The 22,653-nt window shown below is 39.6% G+C and overlaps 1 protein-coding gene across 3 annotated transcripts in view; it reads right to left on the bottom strand.

The window, feature by feature from the left end:
- Window positions 1-22,653, bottom strand: part of FOXRED1 (FAD dependent oxidoreductase domain containing 1) — a 422,838-nt gene that overhangs the window by 36,011 nt on the left and 364,174 nt on the right. For 2 of the 3 annotated variants that reach the window (XM_044080820.1, XM_044080821.1), the window contains one exon: window positions 12,652-12,756. The exons of the other annotated variant lie outside the window; for it this stretch is intronic. In XM_044080820.1, coding sequence (XP_043936755.1) covers window positions 12,652-12,756 — 105 coding nt within the window. The remainder of the gene's footprint in view (window positions 1-12,651; window positions 12,757-22,653) is intronic. 3 annotated transcript variants of the gene reach the window in all.

Below are 22,653 nucleotides of genomic sequence, written 5' to 3' on the forward strand. Positions count from 1 at the left end.
TGAGAAGCCCCTTCAGCCTGACCTGCCTCCTGAGAGGCCACATCCTGCAATATCAAAGTCTCCCCCTGGGACTCCAGAGAAGCCTCGGTGGAACCACCGGTTCCACTGACGCCTCTAAAGAACCGGCGTCCGATGCGGACGACTCTTCTTGCCTGGGCTTAGCTGCTTTGTCTTTGCGCTTCTTGAAGCGCCGGAGCATCCAGCGGCATATTGTAATTGCACCGCTTCCGAAGACCAACCTGGCACAATCTAACCTTCGCAATAGTGCGCTTATTGAACCTAGCACAAAGCGACACCCAACAACGTCGTGCTCAGGCCCCAAACAAGGAATACACAAAGTATGATAGTCCCTATGCGGTATCTGCTTCCCACAAGAAATACAGTTATTCACTTTTTCTGACATCCGGTAAACCACTGAGGCAAGAAAACACTAAAATATTCTAGCGGGTACTTAGCCAACTTTGACTCGGTCTGAAACTCCGAATTGAAAAATTTCAGAGCTGAACGGCACTTGCAACGCTGCTTCTGCATCGGACCATGCGGCAAAAAAGACTGAGGATATGACGTCGGTCATGCGCATTTGTACCCTGACGTCCTGATGTCAGTCTTAAGCGCCTTGACCGACATCAGCCTAATACTTTGATATTCGGGCCGACCGAGGACAGCGGACTACCCAAGTGTAAGGACTGCAGCAATGTGAGATGAAGAACATCCTCCACACAGAACATAAGCTTACGGGTAGAAATGTAATCAGCTCCTAGGTATTCCAGACTAATTTAGAGTTCCTGCTAATTTTAACAGATAGTCAACAGGCTCCACATACCAACAAGAAAAACTACTATGGAATCACTAGGAAGCATTATATATTTTCAGAAATAAACTCACTGACATGCATAAATATTGTGTAGTTATGGGAATCGCTGACATCTAACCCAAAATGACACAATATAAAACACCACGGACAGGTCAAGTTACACTTAAAGGGCCACTGTGGTCAAAAACTAAAAGCAACATCTGTTTTTATATTACTTTAATATATTCTGTGCTATACTAATGTCCCTGCAAATTTATATGTAGTTAAAATGAATTTCTATTCAGGGATGACCAGGGAGTACTGTTTGGTTAAATGACTGCTCAGAGTCACACAGTATCCAAAAGGAGGTGGAAAAAATCAAACCCTGTGCCTTGGACTACAGGAAGAAGTCTGCTAACAGCTCATGGCTTTAATCTGATGTCTTAGCTGCCAAAATTCATATTGGCAGGGTGAAGGATACAATCCCACATGCTGGTTGTCTGAAGAATGAAATTTCCATACAAACAAAAAAAAAAAAGAAAAAAAACTTTTTTTGTTTGCTTCATTTGAGTGGCAGCAGGCCACAAACTGCTGCAGTCTAAGTGTTCAGGCTGAGACACATACATGCAAACTGTGTGCTGCTTCCCCATCTCTTAGATATCTGTTTCATAGGTCTAATCATCTGAAATGCACACAGATTCTTTTCTCATTATATTTTTTAAGCATCTCTTTTAGCTAATGGGGAAAAAATTATATACTTTCATCTGCATTCTAGGAGCAAGTAGGTATTAAAGCACTGTATTTAGCATCAATAGCTTCACTCTATGAAGGGCTCCTGCTAGCCCAAAACCTCAAGTAGCCGTGTTGTCCATTACAAAGCATCACTTCGGTGTTACTGCATTTCACAACGTTAGGTAGTAAAAATCAAAGGAAGGATAATGATAGATATGTCCTTAATGTTGCATTATTCATCAATATAACAGGAAATACAAACTCAAAAATAGTGCGAGTTGGACATCTGTCAGTATGCCATCATTGTATCAGGATGGGTGCTACTTGGAAACCATAAAAATGCTCATACTGTGTCCCTCAAGAGGTACCTCTCAAGTCCTGCAATTATTATTCAGTAGCTACCACTATTAAATTATATTAATCACAAATAATCATCTGAAATAGCAGGGGATAACAAAATGATACTTGCTGGAGCACAAGCTTCTACAATCAGTGAACACTTGTAAGAAATGGTATGAACAGACAGATGGAAAAGTACATTAGCATAAACCTCCAGTCAAATGTTACCATTGCTTCTAATTTAAAGGTTGTCTTTTTCATCATCCTTTGCAGTTTCAATAACAGGCAAGGCAATGCTCAGGAGCTCAGTGTGAAATTTCCTTTTCTTGGAGATCTGCAGGCAGAAATGAAACTCTAACCAGTTTATGACTAGGGTTTCTGCATTATTTTCTCTCCTTGCAGCAAATAACACATTAAATAATATCTTATCTGCTCCACAGAAACAGGAAAGTTGCACAGTGCCCCATCCATGTGGAAAAACACTGCTGTTTGATCATGTTTATTATGATGGGAATCTTACAGAAGACTGCCTTACCCTGTTGGTGTCCTTATCTTTAGTTCTTTAGGCTAGATTAGTTTTCTTTCTCTTGTTTTTATTTTTTTGATTAATTAATGTATTTATTTATGCATTCTGCTTAGCTTTCCTAAATGTTACAGAAATATACGCAGCAGCAGTGGCAGCAGTCAAATATCAGAAAATTATAACTTATACATAAGGAGTCTTGCAGGGCTTACAGGGTAAATTCAGTGTTCTGTCATACTTCCCATGATAGCAGACTGGGTAGTACCATATGTCAAAATGATGGGTGCTTCTTCATCTTGCTCCCTTACTTTTAGAAAGAAAATGGCAAACTATTCATTTAACTTATTTATTCTGCAAGGAAGAAAATTCAGAAACCCTGAAGTGATAAATGGTTATGGCTTATTTGGCTGCAGAACTCCTTCAAGACGTTTGCAGTGGAAGAGAGGGAAACAGTGACATGCTGTTCCACAGGTACCTCCCACCCACCACCTCTATTTCTGATAAAGGTGTTAGTGTCTTGAGATTTGTCATAAAAAGAAAAACAAAATTAATTCTTTGGAAAATGGCCTACTACAGTGTAACAGGAAGGGAGGGCTGATTGCCAGTGGATGGTGTGAAAGCCAGTGAATTTTAAGACAGGAAAATAAAGTAAAAAAAAGATCTGACATGCTGCATTTTCTGTGTACCTTCTGTTCCTGAGTCACAGTGATACTGAAGGAAAACCAGAAGAAAAGGATGGGCAAGGTGAAGGCAACCAGCGTCCCTAGATGCAAGCTATTAGGAGGCATGATTGACATTTCAATAGAAAACAGTATCCATAAGCATTACATATTGGTATACTTTTAAACCTCATGGCTGCTTAAATGACAGGCAATTAGTGCTGGTCAGAAATTATAAGAAGGATATACTACGTCTGTATGTAATAGCTATTTGACAGAGTTTAATTCCCTTTTTAGGACGCAACTAATTGTTTATTGTTTTTTTTTTTTTTTTTTTTTTGCTTTGTTATTTTGCAACACCACCGTAAGGACCAGAAAATGATGTTTGTCAGAGAACCTGAAGGCTTTGCAAAGGTTAATAAAATATTAAAGCTTTAGCAAGAGGGATAAATCCCTGACTACACTGCAGCTGACCTGAGTTGGACTAGTGGCTCTGTTGCCTGTAGAAGCTGAACAGTGAGGATAAGAATGAACTGCCACTGGCTACTCATCCATCCTGAGGGAAAGAAGAAAGGCTATTCTGGCCCATCACATAGATAACACATAACAAAATCACTAAGTGTTCATCCACTGAAGCTCAGAGCCAGAAGAGTGTGAGCTACAATACTGCATTTGCACTACATAGCTGAAAGGAAAATTATAGTGTTAAGGCACACTTCATCTCAGAGGTTAGTAACTACAGGCTCAGAGCATATGCTGAAGGGAGTGGGGGTGCTCCCAGGGGGAAAGGTAAGGCCACTTCCGCTGGATAAGCTAGCCTCCCACTCCCTACTACTGAACACTGGGAAATGGGGAAGGGAGCTGATGGACAGTAGGGCTCCTGTTCTCCTAGAATGGATGGGCCAAACTGGCAAAGATAGTGGAGAAATCAGGCAATGTCCTCTGGGCAGCATATATAGCTCAGATTCATTACAGGAACCATTTTACTGGACCTTTTAAGTTTTATTACTACATCAAACAGTAATGTATGTTACCTCCTGAAAAGCATCTCTACATTTCTAAAATGTTAACTGAAATTTAAATTAAAGGTGCTTGAGACCAAGCACTATCACAATAAAAAGGAATAAGCAGACAAGTGTTAAAGGATCTCTCTGCAAAGCACTAACTCTGTGAGTTTGATCAGTGGACCCAGTGATGGAATAGCCAGACAGGATAGGATGGGAGTTAATGGCTGTTGCAGGCTCATCTACACCAAGGATGGAAGGTGACTGGATCCCACTGCTGTTATGATAACCAATGGAAGCCAGGTGTAGAAACAGTACAAAGATGGAATCGATCAGCTATGGAACTGGTATGAAAGGCACACCAAGTAGCATAAGCTGTATCTGGGAGCTAGTTATGCATAAATATAGATCCATCTGCTGTGTATTGTATTAATGGCCGCAGTAAGGAATTGGGAGTTAGACAGATAAAAACATCTATACACAGTTGCTTGGATGATTTCCTCCTGTGATCAGTTCTCATTCTGTAGGGTAACAAATGGGCTATTAGGTCTCAAACTATGCAGGGAATGAATGGGCCGGTGGGATACAGAATGGCTGTGGATTTGCAGGCAGCAGATTGGGGTGGGGGTATGGAGCCTAAAAATTATTTTAAAAAAGAGTGTGTTAATAAACAGCAAATAAAGTGACAGACAAACACAGATCATTAAAAAAATTCTAGGCTGGTAAGAAAGGGAAGGTCTTTGGGGAGCTTTTGAAACTAACCAGTGGCTGGAGAAAAATGCTCCACAGGTCAGGTGTTTCACAGGAAAAGAAAGGACCACAGCATATGCCCAAAACCATTCTGGGAACCTCCAAAAGAGCCACGATGAAGGAACAAATGAGCCTGGAAGGGATGTAAGGACTCAAGAGCTTTTCATACAAAGGGGACCCATGCAGAACTAAATAGACTGTGCAGATCTTACAGCACCACACTAATGTGAAGATAATTACAAATATGTGTAAATAATCAGGCTGCAGAGTTCTGAGTTAGATGAAATTCTTCAACTTCTGCATAATGGATCCTTAAGTAAAAATGGAGTTATAGTAGCTGCGACATGAAGAGGCAGGCATGAACCATTGAAAGGTCCTCAAGAGGGAAAAGATGGCTGATAAAGGGTATGTTACTTAAATGGAAAGAGAATACTATAATAACTGAGGACAGCTTCTCCCTAAGCATCAATCTGTTGTTGGAAACACATCAAGATTTTTAACACAAGCACAAATTTCACATAATTGGCACCAAAAATGATGATGCCAGTTATAAATGGGCGCTATACATTCCTTAAAGGGGTCTGAATAACCATGGCCACTTTCTTGGAGTTGTTAACCTTGAAGTACTTAAATTCATCTAATGTTTAATGCATTCCAGATCATTACCAAGAAGGTCCACTGTGGAATGAACCTCAAGACAATTCTATTCCAGACTTCCAAGATGGCTGCATATTGAGTAACAGCTTAACTCTAGCTCTCCCAGTCTGAAAACAGAAACTCAACAGAGAAGGCCAGTAGACTTTTGTGTTTATGGGTAAATTTCAGTAACTAGCTAGTAAGTACACTGCCTGGATGCCAAGAAAAAAGAAATACAGAGCACCTGGAAAAATCAGCTACAAAACGTGAGGAAGAAACACTGACTGGGGAAAGTTCTGCAGCTGCTCAGCAAAAAGCAATGCAACCTCCAGACATGACTTCCAGTAACCTACAGGAAGATATAAGACAGCTGCACAGAGACCTAGTTAAAATAAACAAAACACTGATGGAGTATATCAAAACAAACAACAAAAGGCTGGAAAAAATGGAATAAGCCATTTAAAAAGATTTTCAGATGAGGTGATTAAGCTGCAAAAATCAGAAGTTGAAATGAAGAAAAAGCTGGCTGAATATGAGACTGCTCAGGAAGAGATGTTTCAAAAAAATAAGTGAATTAGAGGACAGAGCACACAGAAAACCTGAGATTTTCAGCTATACCAGAGAAGCTGGAAGAAACAGACTGCATTAATTTTATGAAAGCACAAATAAGCAACTGGACTGGTATCCCACAGCACAATGTTAGCTGAAAGGGCACAACATGTGCATGCTCCAAACCTGGCTATGAGAAAGCAACCTAGACCTTTAATAGTAAAGATGCAACCCTACCAGCAGAAGGAGTTGATTCCGACAAAACTGTAGCAGAAGGACAAAGTACTAAAAATGGTAGACAGCACTGTTTGTGGAGAATGATTACTCATTGTACACCAGGCAGAACAGGAGTAAATTCATTCCACTCTTCACTGAATGTAGAGATGCAGGTATGAGATTCAAAGTGAAAATCAAAAGTACATGCTAAGGAGGAAATACAAAAGTTTGTTCAATAAAAGGTGAGCTGTGAAACAGAATGAGATTCTGCTACTTGCTCTTCTGGTAATAAAGACCACAGGGAGACTTGGTCTTGGCATGACAACTGTGAAACCATTCTCACTGTTTCAATGGAAAATGTTGGAGAGAAGGAAGGGACCACGAGAGTTGACTAGAAGAATCGAGAGTACGTTGGAAATGAAGCAGAGACAGGATTTGGGAGATGGAGATGAACAGTAATGAAACTACTAACAATGTGGGATTACAATGCAATAATTATATTTGTGAAATATGATAGAACAAGAAAATCTGGGAATACTGGACTTTTCAGAATTTTTTGGACTTGTGGGATACTCTATATGCCCTACCCTACTTCATGATATTAATGTTTGGAAAAATGCTTTGAGGAGGGGAGAAAGTTAACTAAGAAAATAAATTTTTTCCTTAATAGTACTATTTTTGTGGTGTATGGTTTTCTTTGCATGCTATAAATTAAAGTTTTCTCAGTTATTTTAAGTGTAATGGGGATTATAAATAGGTGCTGCTGTTCTTTTTGTTGCTTTCTTTCTCCCTTCTCTTTCTTCTTGTTCAGTTTTAAGAAATGTAGGAAATGCAGGCAGTGCAATGTAAAAAAAAACTGGTTAAAAGAGCATGACAAAAGAAAAAATAATGTGTTTTTCTCATTCTTGCATGGAGAGATGACTAGATTAAGGACCTTAGATGCATTTAGTAACATGTTTTAAGAGAAAGCGAGTAAATGGAAAAAGAATATTGAATATTAGGAGGCTTTTTTTCTAGCAAATGAATGTGTGCTTAGTAGCAATTCTGTATCTGGCCCATGTCTCCATTGAAACAATCTGATAAAGAGAACCTGGCTGTCCCATTCTCATGTCTCCATGGAGGCAATCTGATAATGAGAAATTGGCCGTCTGGTTCTCAGGTCTCAATAGAGACAATCTGATAAAGAGAAACTGGATGGTGAAGAGTGATTGGCTGGGGGGAAAGAAAAAGAGAACCCGGCTAGGAGATAATGATTTTTGAAAGCATTCAGGGGTTTTCACAGCTTGGAGAGCTATAAAGATAAGCAAAATCAGTTACCACTTAGTAGAAGCACAGGATGCACCATGCATCTTAGCATGGATAATGGTTAACTCAAGTCTGTAAGTATGGCTGTTAGATTGGGACACTTGCTCATATTAGGAGGCTAAAACTTCAATATTTGAAGATGTATATAGTGTTGTGTGTTTGTATTAAATTAATAGATTTTAGGGGGTATTGGGGGTTGTCTTTTTGTGTGAGGGCTTTCAATAAAACAAAAAGTTTTGTAAGATGTGACATAGGCTCAAATGGATATGACAAGAAACAACTATATAAAAGGTCAACCTGCCAAATAGTGCATGCGTGCAACACAAAAGCTGGAACTAGACATTTAACAAAAAAGGTGTTATACATAAAAAGTTGAGAGGAATAACTTTTAATGCAATGATGGTTTCTGTAATGTCTTTAAATGTCAATGGTCTCACAGATAAATATGAAAAAGAAAGAATACTGAACTATATTAAAAATGTAGAGTGCAAATAGCTATATTACAGCAGACATACTTGGAAAGATCTGAAGATGTGAATTTGATAAAGAAAGGTTTTCAGGATGGTTATTCAGTGGAATATCTAGTATAAAGGAAAAGAGAAGCACTGATATTAATTGCAAGAGGGGCTCTAATAGTGATAGATGAGGATAAAGAAGACAATAATGGCAGATTTGTAGTGCTAAGTGGCTACTGGCAAGGGGGAGGATTACAATGGCATATATTTATATTCCACCTAAAACTGCTATAATGGACTTTAAGAAAATTCTAGGGAAATAATCAGTTTTCAGCAAGGAATATTACTTATATGTGGGAAATGGAATTTGATTTGTAGCAGTGAAGATGTGTGTGGGGGGCCCAGAAGGGAAGGTATAACAAAGGAGGCTACATTTTTGAAGAAATTTTTGAAAATATTTGGCATGGAAGATGTGAATTCAGTACTAGGAGTTTGGAGTGAATTTACATATTATTCCTCAGGATATAAAAACTGGGCTAGGCTAAACAGAATTTACATTTCTCAGGAATATGTGCATTTAATTGAAGGTCTTGATATGCACCCAATAACTATTTCAGATCATGCACCAATAATAACTAAAATAAAAACACAGGGTAATGAAATAAAAATGAGACACTGGCACTTTCCCTCCTATCTGTTGAAAAGTGAGGAATTTAAGAAATAGGTAGTGGAGATTATTCAGGAGTTATTTGAGAGGATAGAAATTACTTCTGAAAATATAGGTACGGAGTGGGATAAAATTAAGGTGGAGTTTAAAAATAGGTAATAATCACAGCAAACAATTATGGTTAGTACAGAGAACATTTTGAGACTGTTTCAAATCTTTTCAGGATACAAAACTAATGAAGCTAAAACAAAGGCAACAGCGGTAAATTATGTATCCACATATGAATTGGTAAAGCAATATCCAAATTTATGGGGACATGATAAAAGTAAAGTATTTAGGAGCATGGATTAAAAACAATTCTGGTGTGGCAGCTAAGAAAACATGGGAAGAGACTAAACAAAAGATAATATAAAGGCTGAGAAAATGGAAGCTTTGTTATATGGATATAGATAGTAAGATATAAGGAGTTAAAATGTTTTTTGTCCCATAAGTCTTATATACAGATCAGGCATATTTTTATCAACGAGAGAAGTTGTCGAAAGCAATTAACAAAGAGCAGAAGGACTTTATCTGGGAGGGGAAGACAGCAAGAGTCAAGTGGGATAAACTGATTCTTCCAGTAGAATAGGGCGGGATTGGGATTACCTGGTTTGAAGGGTTACTTCAGAGCTACACAGTTCAGGCTTCTATACATAGCACAAGCAGAAAACTATAACTCAAAGTGGAAAGGGATGACGAAATGGGGGGAAGCTCAAAAAATCAAGGAGAGACTGAGATTTTAGATGCATGTCTTTAAAGAGAATAGTAATAATCATACAGAATATTATATCTATAAAGTTGCAGAAAGTTTCTTAAGAACTAAGCGAACACGGCAATGGATAAAGGAGATTCTGCCAATTGGGATGACTGCAATTAGGGATATAGACAATAGCCAAGAGGGGGCTGGAATTTAGAGAAAACTAGCAAAGGAACCAAGGTATTGGGAGCAAACAACTAGAGAGGAAAAGATGACAGAATGGGAAGACGCTAAAACTTTATTTGGATGGCAGGTTAGAGATTGCTTTCCCTGTCAAGGATTGACATCATAGTATAGGCAAAGAGAAAGAAATAGGGTCTTAAAATTAGACCAGCACTGGTAAAGTTTTTTAGTAGAATCTAGAACAGAAGCTGACATTAAAAAAGGAATAATTAGTAGAGCATATAAAATATTGCATGATACTACACGAATCAATCACAGGAGGTTAGAAAAGATTGGTAAGAGAGATTGGATAAGCAATTCACAAAGAAAGAATGGAAGGATATACATATGTCTCCAAAATATGCAACAAAATCTAGAAGATTAGGATTTTTGCTTGGAAATGTTTACGTAGATATTTTTCTACCCCAAGTAGACTCCAGAGAATTTTTCCTCAGGTAGGCAGCAAATGTTGGAGTTGTGACAGGGAAGAAAGAGGTAATTGGGAACATGTTTTCTGGCAGTGTGGTGAGTTGGCGGACTTTAAGGATTCCCTGTGGGCTGCACTGTCAAAGATGCTGGGTGGGCAGATTGATGTGATGAGGAAGATGGCTTTTCTGAGCTATGATACAGAACTGGAGTTGCCTAGACATAGTAAGGCCTTGCTGTGTCTAATTATGGTGGCCACCAAAAAAGTAATTACTAGAAAATGGAAATCAAAATCTCAACCAACTATACTAGAGGTAGTGAATGTAGTAACAAAGATAAAACAACTGGAACTGAGATCCCTAGAAAAGGGCAGGAACAAACTACATATAAAAAAAGGAATTGTGGGAACAATACACACGGGAGGAATGAGGTTTAAAAGAAGACAGGACTTAAATGAGCTAACTAATGTTTGACTGAAATGATTGGGTAGATTATAAGTGATGTATAATGTTTGCAACTGGGAGTGTGTCAGTACGGTTTGTGATATAAAATGCTTGTAACTAGGATTGTGTCGGTATGGATTGTTTTCACTTATATAAATATGTGATTGCATATGTCGCAAGTGACGGTTTAATAAAGATGTTTCTTGTTAAAAAAAAGTCAGGAATGGAATAATTAATACAATGTTGCTTAGGTTATATGTTATACAGAAATACACGTGAAGTATAATGTTTGTAAATGTGAACTTGTTAATACAGTTTGATTGCTTTAATATAAATATAAATGTGTCTGTGTCACAAGTGATAATTCAATAAAGGTGTAAAAAAATAACATTCACTGTGGATTTTTTGTCTTGACGAAAGGAGAGGTACAGTTACGTATTATCTGCACAGCAGTGAGACTGAAGATTTCTCATGCAAGTATACATACAGAGAACAGTGAAGGGCACAAACCTGAACCCTGTGGAACACCAAAAATAACAGGATACTCTGAAGTGGTATTAAAGCCATACACTACCTACTGTACCCATACAGGAAGGTAGGAGAAAAACTACTTCAGAGAAATAACTGTATGTTCACAAACAGTACAAAAGAATGTTCTGATGTATTATATCAAACACAGAAGAGAAATGGAGATGGAGGAGATCATTCCTAATCTGAGTAAGAACAATCTCAGCACTATGTGAAGTACTGAATGCAGACTGGAATGGGTCATTAATTAGATCAACCTGTACACTAAATGATGCTGAAAACAGGCAACATTCTCAATAGCCTTAACAATAAATGAAAATTAGAAAGGGGGTAGTAGTTATCCAGGTCATCTGCATCAAGAGTGGGCTCATCTAGTCATTCTTTAGGACAATCAGAAAAAAACACACTACATAAAGAGGAGGAGATAACCTTCTTACTAAAAGAGCCCAGCACATCCAGAGAGGTAAAAGTCAATCTTGCAGGGCAAGTGTGCAATCTGCATCTCACAGGTCACATGCCAGAAACCAAACATGCAAATTCCATAAATTTAGCAAAGGCATCCACATGATGACCAAGGCAGACTCTCCCATCAGATGCCATACTGTCCCGCTGCCTGTCCCCATATTTATCATGGAAGATGAAATATTCTTAAATATACAAGCTTGACTGGAAAATAACCTGCAGTTAACTCACATTCTTCAAAAAAAATTGTTATACAAGTGGAAAAACATAACTAATTACTCAGCCTATGAACCATTTGATAGTGGCCATCTGGTTTGATCTAAAACAGATTTCCATAGATAATCTAGGGAAGGCTTTGCATCAAGAGCCCAGGACATCTCCATTAAAGCTTAAACCTCCACCACAGTCTCCTGTTCACAGAGCTCAAAAAGGCTAAGACAGAATTAAGTGAAAAGGGTGCACTACAAGGCATTACATAGCTGTTTTTCTATTGTTTGTGGGACTTCTATTATACTCAGCTTTCAAAGTGCACACCCTAATGACATTGCTACAATACACATTTTCTCTGGGAATTTGTATCATTCTCACATTTTTTAAGACTTTTGGTGCCTGAAAATCCTGTAAAGCAAAGTGTTTGAAGCCTTTCCTTTCCTCTTTTCTCTCCCACAAGGGTAATAAACTTAGAATCTCTGGGAATTTATCATAGAATCAGTCACAAGCAAGAAAGTAGTTGAGGGTAGTGTATCAGGAAATATGATCTCAACGGCTAACTTGGTTTTAGACTTCACAAATGGCAAAGTAGTTTAGAAAACGTTTGTAGCTTTGACACAGGGCCTATTTTCAGTATTTCTAAAATGTCAAAGAACATAAATGTAACAAAGTCTGTAGGAAAACATTTACTAACATTCATCCAAAGGTTCTAAAAATGTAAGCAATAATTCCACATACTGTCATTTTACATCAGCATTTGAAAAACCTAAAAGAACAGCAGTTAAAAAAATCTCCTGGAAAGACAGTGAGTGCACTGAGGGAAGAAAAAAACACAACCAAAAAACAAAGTTCTGTAAGTGTGGTTGCACCCACTAAGCTGTTTAAACGTAGAAGTACCGAATGGATCAAAAATACACAAACATCACGGTGGTCCCTTAAAGACAAGTACCCCCCACATCCCAACTTCTTAGATGTAAATGAACTACTGAAACTCACCTTGAGGTTTTCAAATGTAGGCACTCGTGATGCTAGGTCAGGCCAGATCTTTTCATGAAAGAAATTATAATCTACTTCCAAGTTACTGATAGATGGTTCCTCTTCCTACAAAATATATTTGTTTTTCATTAATTTCTGTATTAGTATACTTTTAATGCCATTCTCCCAGACAATCTTGGTGAATGCATGCATGCCTAGAAAATAAAAGAACAGGAAGGGTACTGCAGTTATGCCTAATCACTTGCTACATGGAGATTTTAGAGTATAACATTTGGTTATCAATTTCTATTTTAAATACTTCCTTCACCATGTCTAGGTGTTACTTACCGCTCTCTGTGAACAAGTTTTATCTTCTAAAAGTATTGAGCCTGTTTCTGTGACCCTCAACTCTCAACATTACACTGCATATAGAAAGTATCACACGGTAAAACAATCATCACTGAGAGCTCCTAAGAAGAAATTAGGTCATCCTTGACACCCCAGGCACTACAAACAAAGATACACAACTAGGAAGATGCACATCCATCTCAATAATCATAGCCCCTCCATGATTATAAAGTGTTTATGTCTATAATGGTTAAATGAATGGCAAAAGTGATGCCAACATTGATAGATATTGACCAATGTGGTTTTCTGGAGGGAAGGCAAACATTTGACAACATTAACATAACAATAACGATCTGGAAGGAAGGAGAATTTAAAAAATACATTTGTTATGGGTGGGTATTGATGAAGAGAAAGTCTTCGACAGAGTAAGCTGGGATTTTATGAGTAGGGCAATGGAAGAATTTGCACTTCCTGATACAATACTATCTTAAAAGGATATATGGAGGCAGAAATCAAGAGGGTTCCTCTCTAATATGTTGTGTCTGCACAGAGGAACTATGCAGACACTAGCAAAGAAAATAAAGGACTCAGAAATTCAAGGATATGATTAGGATGATGTTCAAGAAAAGTTGGCTTTATTTTGCAGATAATATTATTTTGTACCTGACAAAACCAAAAAAAAAAGGAAACCTCAGTGTTGTGGAACATTCTGAGACAGTTCCATTTTTTTTTTTTAGGGGGGGGGATATAAACTTAATGAAGATTAAACAAAGACTATAGCTATAAACTACATACCCATGCATGAATTGGTTCAAAGTACCCATACTTATGGGGACATGATAAAATGAAATATTTAGTATTGATTAAAAATGATTCTGTTAAGGCAGCTATGAATATGTGGGAAGAAACGAAACAAAATATAATACAAAACTTGAGAAATTGGAAGCTCTTGCCTATGGATAAGGATAGCAAGATACAAGCAGTAAAATGTTTTCAGTTCCTTTAGTTTTATACACAGGTCTATCATATTTTTATCAACAAGAGGAGGAGCTATGGATAGTAATTAATAAACAGTTGAAAGATTTTATTTAGGAGGGGAAGATGGCAAGAGTCAAGTCGGATAAGATGATACACCCAAGAACAAGGAGGTTTAGGATTACCTGATTTGCAGGGATATTTTATAGCAAAGGAAAAAAAAGTGGGTAATAGTGATGTGTTAGAGCAACACCATTTAGATTCTTACACATAATACAAGCAGAAATCTACAATTCAAAATGGTAAGGGATGACACTAAAGAAGGGGGTAATTCAAGAAATGCGATTGCCTTCCAGATCAGGAATTAATATCAGAGTACAGACAAAGGGAAAGGGATAGGGGAATCCCAAATGAAAGGCCTGCACCTATTGGGTTTTTAACTGAATCTAGAACAGAAGCTGCTGTTAAAAAAGGGGATTAATAGTACGGCATATAAAATATTGCACAATAACTACAGGAATCAATCAGAAGAGGTTGGAAAAGATTGGGAACAGAGATTAGACATGCAATTCACAAAGAAATAATGGGTGGACATATGTATGGCTCCCCAATATGCAATAAAATCTAGAAGAGTTAGGATTCTTGCCTGGTGTTTGCATAGATACTTTTATAACCCAAGACGACTGCAAAGAATTTTTCCTCAGGTACATGGCAAATGTTGAAGGTGTAATGGCGAAGAAAAAGGTGCTTGGAAGCATATATTCTCAGAGTGTAATGAGATGGCAGACTTTAAAAATTCTGTATAGAGTACTCTGTCAGGAATACTGTGCATGGAAATGAGTGCAACTAAGGAAATTATTTTTTTGAGCAAGGATACAGGATCTGAATTGCCTAGACACAGTAAAGCCTTGTTTTGTTAAATTTTGGTGGTTGCCAAAAAAGCAATTACTAGAATATAGAAATCAAAGTCTAAACTAACTATACTTGAAGTAGTGAATATTGTAACAGAGATAAAAGAACAGGAAGTGGGATCTTTAGAAAAGGGTATGAGTAAATTATATAGAACAAAATGGAAATTGTGGGAACAATACATGCAGAAAAAATGTACTGGAGGAGGAATAAGGTTTAACAGAAGGCAGGAATTGAAGAATGTATATAATGTTGCTTTGATTATATGATATAACAATCTATGTGATCCTTAGCATGGAGAACATCGATATCTGTGCAGTAACAGAAACCTGGTTCAAGGCTCCAGAGAGCACCCCAGCACTACCAGGTTATACCTCATACCATGCTTTTCAGCCCCAAAACTTGGACTGTACCACAAAAGGAGGGGGAGTATCAATATTCGTCAAAGATACCCACACCTCCAGGTTGGTGGCACGGCAAGAAGCATCAGAGACTATCCATGTGCAACTAACAGTGGGTAAAACTGCCTTCCAGTTTATAGCCTGCTACAGACCACCCTCCCAAACCCAGGAACCCCACTCGGCCTTCCTGAGAACACTGGAAAATGTGAAGGTCTCTCCAAACACCATTATATTGGGTGACTTCAACTACCCAAACATAGACTGGGAGCATTACTCTAGCTCCAACAACCTAGCACAAAGGTTCCTAGAATTTATAAACTCGAATGTTATGGAACAACTTGTTACCACTCCCACAAGAAGGGAAAACATACTGGACCTGATCATCACCAACATGGGGACTCTATGCTCCAGACCAGAAGTGTATCCCTCACTGGTAAGATCAGACCATAAACTAATCTCACTGGATATTCACATCCCGACTCCACCCACTGCCCTGAAAACCACAGTGAAAAACTTCTCTAAAGCAAATTTCACACTCCTCAAAACCGAGGTGGAATCCTTCAAAGCCCCCAGGCCTGTGGAAAATATGGCCCAGACCGCAGAATCCTTTATAAATGCATTCTATGAACACCTTCAGGAATGCATGGATCATGCAATCCCAAATAAAACCAAGTCCCAATCCTCCAAAGGCAGACGTCCTGTCTGGTGGACCCCAGCCATAAACAAACTATACAATAGAAGGAGGAAGCTACTACATGACAGAGCAAAATCCCAAAGGGAAGGCATCTCTGATCAGTATTAGCAAAAAAACTACGGGCACTCATAAAATCGTCTAAGGCCAGCTTCGAGAGAAAAATTGCACAGGATAAGGATAATCACAAGGCTTTCTTTAGTTATGTTAGGAACCTGGGTGGGAATTCCCAGATATGCTCAGAATTAGTCCAAAATGACAAAAAATACACCGAACCCACAGACATTGCTAACATCCTAGCTGACAGGTTCAGCGCAAACTCCCCCCTCCACCAAAGGGCAAATATCTATCCCAGCAGAGTGCTGCCTCCCTGACATCTCAGATGCTCAGGTAAGAGCTGCCCTCTCCAAAGCAAAAAACACAGCATCAATGGGACCAGGCGGTGTCCCGGGCTGCATCCTACATGAACTCCAAGAAGAGCTAAACCCAAACATAAAACTACTGTTCAATCTCAGCCTTACTGCAGGATATGTACTCAAAGAGTGGCATACAGCAACAGTGGTCCCTCTCCACAAAGTTGGTGCCTCAATGGATCCTGGAAACTATCGCCCCATAAGCCTGACTAGCTTGGTCTGCAAAGCTATGGAAAGGATCATCATGGACCTCATAAATAAAGATATTGGGGACCTACAGACACTGGATCCTACCCAGTTCGGCTTTGTTAAGGGCAGATCCTGCCTCTTAAACCTGGTTGATTTCTTTGAAACAGTCACCAAGGCCATTGACGAGGGGAAGGTGGTCCACACAGCCTACCTGGACCTCGCAAAAGCCTTCGATACAATACCCCACTCAGGCATTATAGATAAGCTCACCAGCTTAAATATAAACCCCTATGTCACTAGATGGGTTGCAAACTGGCTCAAGGACAGAACCCACATGGTTAGAATTGCTGGAGCCATGTCAGACTCCAAACCAGTTACAAGTGGCGTCCCACAAGGCTCAGTCCTGGGACCTCTCTTGTTCGGTATATATTTCTCGGAGGTACAGGCCAACACGGAAGGACTGTGGCTGACCAAGTTCGCAGATGACTGCAAACTGGGCACCATAATCGACTCTCCAGCCGACACAAGCATCCTCCAAAAGGGCCTCATAGAAACAGACAACTGGTGCCAGAGCCATGGCCTCAAGCTAAATGCCAAAAAGTGATAAGTCATCCCCTTTGGCAAAAACAAAGTGCCCACAAATTACCACATAGGTGGTAATCCATTAAGTACAGAAGAAGTAATTAGGGACCTGGGGACCCCAAGTTGATAGCAATCTCTCATTTGACAACCACCAAAGTGGTTAGAAAAACATTTTATATAGCCCACCTAATCATGAAGGGATTCACATCTAGATCAGGGGAGGTCATCGTGCCTCTTTACTCATCCCTCATTAGACCCATAATTGAGTACAATGCCCCTTTTGGGATGTACCTTACTAGACACCTGCAGCAACTGGAAATACCCCAAAAGTACCTCACCAAGAGGATCAAAGGGCTCAAACAGATGCCATATGCTGCCCGGTTAAAGAAACTCCAGCTCTACTCAGTGGCATACCGCCTGCTCAGAGGCGATCTGTGCCTGACGTATAAAGCCATGTCCAACCCGGAATTAATGGACATGCTGCACCTCAGAAAATCCAAATCCCATCGAGCCATGCACTCGAGAGACTTAAACCTCAGCACTGAAATAAATAGGACATGCTGGAGGGACAGATTCATAACTCAGAGGCTCCCTTCACTCTGGAATAAAATCCCAGTCCAGGTTAGGCAGAGTCCCTCATTGACACTCTTCAAGAGGAATCTTGATGAGTGGATGGGAGATCATAGGTTTACCCCCGGTATCACTTCTGTTTCACTGTTTGACAGAGGCACAGTATACTAACCTCGAAAAAGGGCATAGCAAAATTAATTTAAAATGGGTGGCGAAAGCCAAACACACTCTGGCTAGGCTTATAAATGCCCTAGGGCAGATAGCCTAGTATGAACCTGTGAACCTATATACAACATTTGTAAATATGAACTTATTAATATGGTTTGATTATTTTTATATAAATGTAAGTTTGCCTGCGTCACAAGTGATAATTCAACAAAGGTGTTTAAAACAATAATCATAACCCCTCAACCCAAACTGATTTACTGCAGCCTTCCTTTAAATTCATTCAATATTATTCAGATACTTCTTTCGTTTAGTTAACAATGACTTAAATATTTGCCTCCCCTATCCCTCATGTATTTAACCATTTACCTCAACTCATCTATCACATGTTTCGCCTCACTCCTGGCACTGGTGGATGCCAGAAAGGAGAAATGAAATTCAGAAGCAGCTGTTATCAGCTTGTGGAGTCAAGAGATTTTTTTTCTTTTAAATGCCGTAATCAGTCCATTACTTGGCAGCCAGCAAGTATGGGCATATGGAAGACATGCAGAGCCCAGACTGACATTTTACTAAGCTGGACTGTGAACATTCCTTTTTTGGGCTTGTAGTCACTAATCATGAAGGCCCATGCAATGCAGTGCAATACTGAACCCCTTTCCCACATGGTTTCCCTGGGGTGGGACAGCACCAACTCTCTCTCCACAGCTAAAACTGTGTACTCCCAATCCTTCAATGCTAAGACTTCTAGTCAAACACAGGATGTCTGGGCTGCAGTCAGCCCAAAACTTCCTCATAATGGAGTAGGTTTAGTCTTATATATTCTAATTTTGGCTTTGCAAGTGTCATGTAACAGCAATCTCTCCTCAAAATTTCCTAATATATAATAATACTTTATTTACTGAATAGAACATGGTCTCCTGACTCCCTAAGATGCTTAGTTTTGTCAGCTGTTTCACATCCTTTGAAATTTTCCTTACAGTTGGCAAGGCTATGCACATATCCCATACCTTACTAAAGTTATAAAATACTAACCATGTCTCACTTGTTGCTATAATCATCATCCTCATCATGCACATATGCAAGACTTCACCACTAAATACTCTGGCACTAATGTGTCTGTCCCCCTCTCTGTCTACCTACATATATTGATATCTTATGTTTCTATGTATATAGACAGAGCCAGAGGTATGTGGGTGTTGTGTGCATGTTTGTGTTTAAAATAATGCCACACTGAACTACACTATTATAGACCATAATGGCCTCTTCAAAAGGACTACAAATAAAACAAGAAATCTCACTTATTGGTTAGAATGTTTTAAATACCTTCAGTTTACTTAACACAGATCTGATACCAACTGTTTTAATGGCTTAAATGTTCCCATAGCAGTACTAAGAGTGTAATAAAAACATTTAACACACTATAACTCACTACAAGTCTACCAGAATCATTATATGATTCCAACGTTACTTTTTTCCTTTAACAGATTTTAAAAAGATTTTGTTTAATTAGATTTTAAAGATTTTAAAAGTATCCCTGTTACCCGTTGCTGACTGACCCCGTAGGCTGCTAGCTGTGCCTGGTGCCCGTGTTGCATTCTACCCTAACTACTACAGACTAGACATCCTACCCTGTAAGGATTTCTCTACGGGACCCTGCTAAAGCCCACTGAAGAGCATTTCAACAACTACCCCCCTCAAGAATTAATTACAGTCTGCCCGTGCTGCATTCTACCCTAACTACTACAGACTACACATCTTACCCTGTAAGGACCAAGCATTTCAACAACTAGCCCCCCTCAAAAATTAATTACAGTGTATGTACTGCTGCATATTGTAACTTAAAGTGCTTCTAGTACCTAAACTATCTTAGTGCTTGTACTTTCCCCGCGCTTGCTAAGCAGCCTACAGCAGTCTTATCTCTTGACCCCTAATTACCCACTAGCTGTAATTTAACTATCAAGCCAGTAGGTGGCACTGCTCACCCACTAAAGTTTCAAGTCCGGTTCTCTACCTTTCTCATTTCTCTCCCATAGCCATCCCCAACCTCTTAGTATTTTTCCCCACTGGCCTGCTCTGTCCTGTGCTTAGTCCTGATCTCCCCCCACACTCACAAGCCTTGACTTACCTGGTTGTTCCACCTTCCAGCAAGCTCCCACTTTTCTGCTTCACCTGGCTGATTGGCTTCAGCCAGCCACCTTCTCTCCAACTCTCCCTCCTCTAATCCCTCCTTCCTAGCTTTTACCTCCTTCCCGTTTCCACTCCTTCCTGCTACCACTTGCCCCACCCTATCTTCTTCCCTTCCTGCCTGCCCCTAGTCTATATAGCGACGCTACTACCTGTAGTGCCATTTTTAAAAGTATCCCTGTTACCCCTTGCTGATCAAACCTATACACTGTTAGCTGCGCCTGGTAAGTACCACAATTCATATAGGCATGCTGCCATACGTAAAACTTCATTTTAAACTGGAATGGTATATGTTTTACATTGTTTCCTGGTATTTATTCCTCTGTTTGACTAGGGATGCTTTGCAAGCAGGTTACTGTGCGGTTTATGCTTTATTCTGAATGCTTGCATCTCCCAGTCACTTTAAATTGAATTATTCACTCCTGTATAGCTTGCTGCCATTTTTTAGCTGTTTACTTGCTGTTTCAGCTGTGATTGAAATGTAACTCATCCTGTTTTCATAGCTGGCTACTTGCTGATTAGTTGTGCCTGCTTTCAGTTAAAACAGCCTTCTGAAACTGTACTTCTATGTGGCAAGGGAATGCCCTGCGAGCATGTTATTGAGCATTTACTCATGTGTGGGCTGAATGCTCGCTAATCCAATACCCTGCATGCAGTTACATCTGCTTTCTGAAACTGTTTTCCCATGTGGCAAGGGAATGCTCTGTGAGCATGTTACTGTGCGTTTATTCTTTTGTGGTCTGAACGCTCGCTAATTTTAATACCCCTAAAGTGACCAATTTCACTCCATTCTGGCTGCTGCCACATGTCTAAACACTTACTAGCCCTGGTTTAAACTTGTTTAGCAGTCTGCTGACATTTTCCAATGGTAATTAGAGAGTTGGATATACAGCTGCGCTCCAAGAAGGAAATTTGTATGTAGTATCTATCTGGTCTTTTGCTGAAATACGACTCCTTAGACATAAAAGGCGCTCTACAGGTTTAAATTATCCTACTAACAGGAAAACCATAACGGACCCTTTTTTTCCAATATATTTGCATCAAATGTGCATTTGGGGTTTCTTGAACAAAGGAGGTTTTGTTATTTCATCTAGGGAAAGCTTGTGAGGGTGGACTACTGAGCGGTTTGTGTCTTGTTCCACATGCTCGCAAATACAAACGCTGCGAACGGAACTATTTCCAGCTATGCTTACTGCATGTAAAGGGAATACTAGGCGAATGTATTCACAGTTGTACTTTATAATGGTCTGAACGCTCGCTAACCAATATCCAATATAGTCTAAAACTGAATATATCTTGTTCTATGGTGTAAAGTGTGTATGCTATATGGTTATTTTTTTCTGCAGCTCTAACCTAATTGAATGTTAATTTGTTTTATGGTGTAAAGAGTGTATGCTAAATGGTTATCTTTGCTGTAGAACTAACTTCATAACCTAGTACCAGCCTGTATATATTGCACATCTAACAGTTGCTTGGACTGTTTGCCTCTTCTCCCTTCTTTCCCTATTCTCCCGGTTTTCTCTGCTGAAGCCCTATGTATGTATCTTTGTAACCCCTACTCAGCTAATGCTTGTGTTGTTCTGTTCTTTCCCTACAGCTGCCCGTGCTGCATTCTACCCTAACTAGTACAGACTAGACATCCTACCTTGTAAAGATTTCTCTATGGGACCCTGCTAAAGCCCACTGAAGAGCATTTCAACAACTAGCCCCTCTCAAGAATTAATTACAGTGTATGTACTGCTGCATATTGTAACTTAAAGTGCTTCTAGTACCTAAACTATCTTAGTGCCTGTATTTTCTGCGCACTTACTAAGCAGCCTACAGCAGTCTATCTCTTGACCCCTAATTACCCACTAAGTTGTAATTTAACTATCTAGCCACTAGGTGGCACTGCTTACCCACTAAAGTTTAAAATCCAGTTATCTACCTTTCTCATTTCTCTCCCGTAGCCATCCTCAACCTTTTAGTTTTTCCACACTGGTCTGCTCTGTCCTGTGCTTAGTCCTAATCTCCCCCCACACTCCCAAGCCTTGACTTACCTTGTTGTTCCACCTTCCACCAAGCTCCCACTTTTCTGCTTCACCTGGCTGATCGGCTTTAGCCAGCCACCTTCTCTTCAGCTCTACTCGCTTCATTCACTCTGCGGGCTCACTCCACTCCCCTACCCTGCCCCCACTTCCCACCTGCCCCCACCACTCCTACATTTATTTTAGACAAAGCCCCTCCCTCTACTCACTCATCAATCATCCCCACTCCCATGGCACAATCAACCAATCACCTCCACCCCCTCCTTCTTAAACTCCATCTCCCAATCACAACCACTCCAACCCCACTCAAAGTCCACATATACTCCTTGTCTACCTCATCTGATACTTTCCTATCTACCCTACACATTTCTGCCACTAAATACACATACACACCACAGCCATGACTTGTCTTCTAGCTCAAACAATTTGCACCCCATTTATCTGCTTCCTATTCTTACTCCTTTATACCATGCTACCTCCTACCATTCTAACCAACTCCACCCCTCCTTCCTATCCAACCCCCACACTCCCACCCCTCCTCTTCATCCCACTACAAAACATTTCCACAA

The sequence above is a fragment of the Protopterus annectens genome, chromosome 8.part0, assembly GCF_019279795.1.
Source record: "Protopterus annectens isolate FY-2018-M chromosome 8.part0, PAN1.0, whole genome shotgun sequence".
In the NCBI taxonomy this organism is placed as follows: domain Eukaryota; kingdom Metazoa; phylum Chordata; order Ceratodontiformes; family Protopteridae; genus Protopterus; species Protopterus annectens.